Source organism: Benincasa hispida, chromosome 10 (assembly GCF_009727055.1).
Source record: "Benincasa hispida cultivar B227 chromosome 10, ASM972705v1, whole genome shotgun sequence".
NCBI lineage: Eukaryota > Viridiplantae > Streptophyta > Magnoliopsida > Cucurbitales > Cucurbitaceae > Benincasa > Benincasa hispida.
This window is the reverse complement of record NC_052358.1, coordinates 41,754,849-41,758,166: the sequence shown is the minus strand read 5'-3', so window position 1 is coordinate 41,758,166 and position 3,318 is coordinate 41,754,849. Positions and strand designations below refer to the sequence as shown.

The following is a 3,318-nucleotide window of genomic DNA, read 5'->3' as shown; positions in this document are numbered from 1 at the left end:
AAATATTCTTCTTTTATTTGATACAGGGATGACCTAAGGGAAGAAGAGGGAAAAAGAAGCAGAAAATCGGAGAGAAGATAGTAGTTTGGTTTTTCAATGGCAGCTTTCATAAAGTTGTCACTTTCTGTGGTTTAAACCGTTGGATCGTGCTGAAATTGGTCAGTCTATTTGGGATACAAAATTTCTTGTTTTGAACGGTTGATTGTTTTTTGAAGTTTTGGTTTGTTCGTAATCATTGCCGAAAAGAATCTGTAAAGATGGGTGATTTTCATTCTTTTTATCTCTCAAGTATTCATCTTTTATGTATGCAAGTATTGATGGGTAGTAAACCTTTGTATCACTGATTTTGGTTCTTTTTCCCACAATTTTATGATAATAAGAGAAGTTGAAAAGGATAGACTCCTCACAAGTCTCATGGTTTTTACTCTTCACATCGGAAGGGTTTTCCACGAACAAATCATGTGTGCTATTTGTTTTTAATCTTCCCGAATTTTATGGTTTATTGCTTTGCTTGGTAATTATTTAGTTAGTTAATTTGTGGTATTTTGGAGAACAATTGTTTGGTTGATTGTTTTGGAGGAGATACTAGTGGGTTGTTGTTGTTATATTATTTAGATCCTATGAGTTGGTATCAGAGAAAGTTTTTTAATTTAATCATTGTTATGGAGTCTACTAGTAATACTGGAGGTAATTCAATAATAAATTGACATCAATCAATTATCCATCTGGAGACCAATGATGGAAAATTTGTTATATTTCAAAGATTTGTTTGATCCAATCATAATTTCAAAAGAAAAAGAGTTTTATTTACTAATAAAAACTTTGGTCAATCATGATAATACAATCCTAAAAGCTAAGATAAACTTAAAAAAAGAAGAAGAAAGAAAGAAAAAAAGAAAGAAAGAGGTCACCATCAAAACGAGAGTGTGTAAAATATAAAGTAAATATTAAATCTATAGAAAAAGACCTTCAAGTAGACGAATTGGGTAGACTGAATTAAACAAGACAATTTAGTGTCCCTCACAAATAACTGTATAACCAAGGAAACATAACACAATAGAGATGCAACTTAACCAAGACACATTTCGCTCATTGCTCAACGACCCATGTCAAGACTAACTGTAAAAGTAGTTTCATTTGAGCTCATGGATGTAGAAGGAGCATTATATGTAGGAACAGGCATTTTATTCGGAAGATTGGGCACAACAGACTCAAAATTAAGAACTTGAATCACTTGTTTTATGGAAGGTCTAAGATTAGGGTCTGGATAAGCACTCCATAATCCAACAAGCATTAGACATTCCACTTGTTTTTTGTCATATTCCGATTGTAATTTCTCATCCACGCCATCAATCAGTTGTGCACTCCCATAAAGATCCCAAACCCACTCCACCAAACCCTTATGAGAATCCTTTTCCATCGAAGTTCTCGACACTCTTCCGGTGGCAATCTCCAAAGCAACCACTCCAAAACTGAACACATCAGATTCTTTACTTGCTCTACCTGTGCTTATGTATTCAGGAGCTAAGTAGCCCAAAGTTCCTACCAACCCAGTTGTCTGAGCACCCAACTCATGGTCCATTAATCGAGCGAGTCCAAAATCTCCAAGCTTGACATTGAAGTTTGAATCCAACATGACATTACTAGATTTAATATCTCTATGAACCACACATTGTTCCCATTCTTCATGAAGATATAGCAAAGCAGAGGCTAAACCTAAAGCAATCTTGTATCTCACACCCCAACCAAGAGGGGTTCTCTTACCAAAGAGATGAGAATCAAGACTACCATTAGACATGAATTCATAAACCAACAAGAACTCCCCCTTATCATGACACCAACCAATGAGTTGCACCAAATTTCGATGTCGAAGCTGACTAATGATCTTCACTTCAGTTATGTACTCTTTTCTCCCCTGTCTCGAACCCCTTGAGATTCTCTTCACAGCCACTGTCAAATCTATGTTTGGTATGTAGCCTCTATACACTGCACCAAATCCTCCTTCCCCTAACTTTCTTTCCTTAGAGAAGTTGTTGGTTGCCATGGCAAGAAGCTTGTGAGAAAACCTTCTGGGTCCAGCCCCTCTTTCCAAGTCATCGTTAATGGATGTCAAATTTACTTCCTCGTGATTTCCTAGCTCTGCTTTTCTTTTCTTTTGTTTCAACTTCCAAAGTACAGCAAATACTATTATTGCCACGAGAATTAAGCATCCAACTGAAACCATTACACCTACAATGACACTAACTTTGTTTCCAGTACTTTTACCTGTTGGCTTCACGTCCAAAGTAGAGTTGAATTCCCAGGAAGATACCGTGTGTCTCTCTAAATAAGCACCAGTTGCGGCTGAGAATCCCACAGTCGCCTGTTGTGGAAGAACTGTCATTAAATCAATAGGATAAGTCAGAGTGGTATTCTCTAATAAAGTGGATGTCTTTTGGTATTTCCAAGATACACTCAAGATTTTAATGGTTGAGTTATAGGAAATCCACACATCAGCAACGTCCCCACTATGTAAGCTAGCATTCCAACGAGTGTGATTAGAAGAAGAAACGGAGTTAACATTTATGCCCACATGTTCATATGGAGGATCCCAGCCATTTATGCCAGTATCAAACTCAACATGAACAATCTGATTTGTAATTGAATTACTGTAGGTCTTGTTGAAAAGGCCAAGAAACCCACCGGCTGAGTTTGGAGAGATTTGAAACCCAGATGGAGCCAAGAAAAAAGCAAGGCCTTGGCCGTAGGGTGAAGCTTTTGTTGTATCAATGGTGAAGGTGAAATGGGTCGTGAAATCAGTGAGTTTTGCTGTTTCAGAATCCCAAATTGGGATAGTATCTTTGTAAATAGCTCGACCAACATGACAATGAAATTCAGGGTCACTTAGTAAAATCTCTCCACCAAAAACAATAGCATCTCCTTGATAAAGTATGGTGTTATCATTGGACTTGAATTGGTCTATTTTGAAAGAAACAGAGACAACAGAGAGAGGAAGATAGAGAAACAGGATGAAATGGCTTGAAAATGCATACAAGAACCTAGCCATATGGCTTATCAATGGGTCATTTGGTGTATTGGGAGATTACTGTAGCCCTTATAAAAGAAGTTTGCAATACTTTGAAACCATTTTGGGCACAAGTCTAAGAGGCGAACAGGGACAAAGAATGACTGAAGAATTGTTTAATAACATATATTATATTAGATGTTCTTTTAGTGGTCGGATTATTTTTATTTATCAAATAAGGAGTGGAGTTAACTGGTACACTTTTGAGCTTCTATTCTTTAGGTCAAATATGTCTTATATCTCCTATTGTACCT

The 3,318-nt window shown here is 36.8% G+C and overlaps 1 protein-coding gene across 1 annotated transcript; it reads right to left on the bottom strand.

Annotated features, from left to right (window-relative positions):
* Positions 1–918: 918 nt before the first annotated feature.
* On the bottom strand, positions 919–3,117 carry LOC120088896 (L-type lectin-domain containing receptor kinase IX.1-like). The gene has a single exon (XM_039046334.1). It carries the CDS (start codon positions 3,044–3,046, stop codon positions 1,097–1,099), a length of 1,950 nt encoding a protein of 649 aa, XP_038902262.1. The 5' UTR covers positions 3,047–3,117; the 3' UTR covers positions 919–1,096.
* Between the last annotated feature and the right edge of the window lie 201 nt (positions 3,118–3,318).

Bases quoted from the DNA above. Each gene is read 5' to 3' on its own strand.
- LOC120088896 (XM_039046334.1), bottom strand. From the start codon at position 3,046: ATGGCTAGGTTCTTGTATGCATTTTCAAGCCATTTCATCCTGTTTCTC.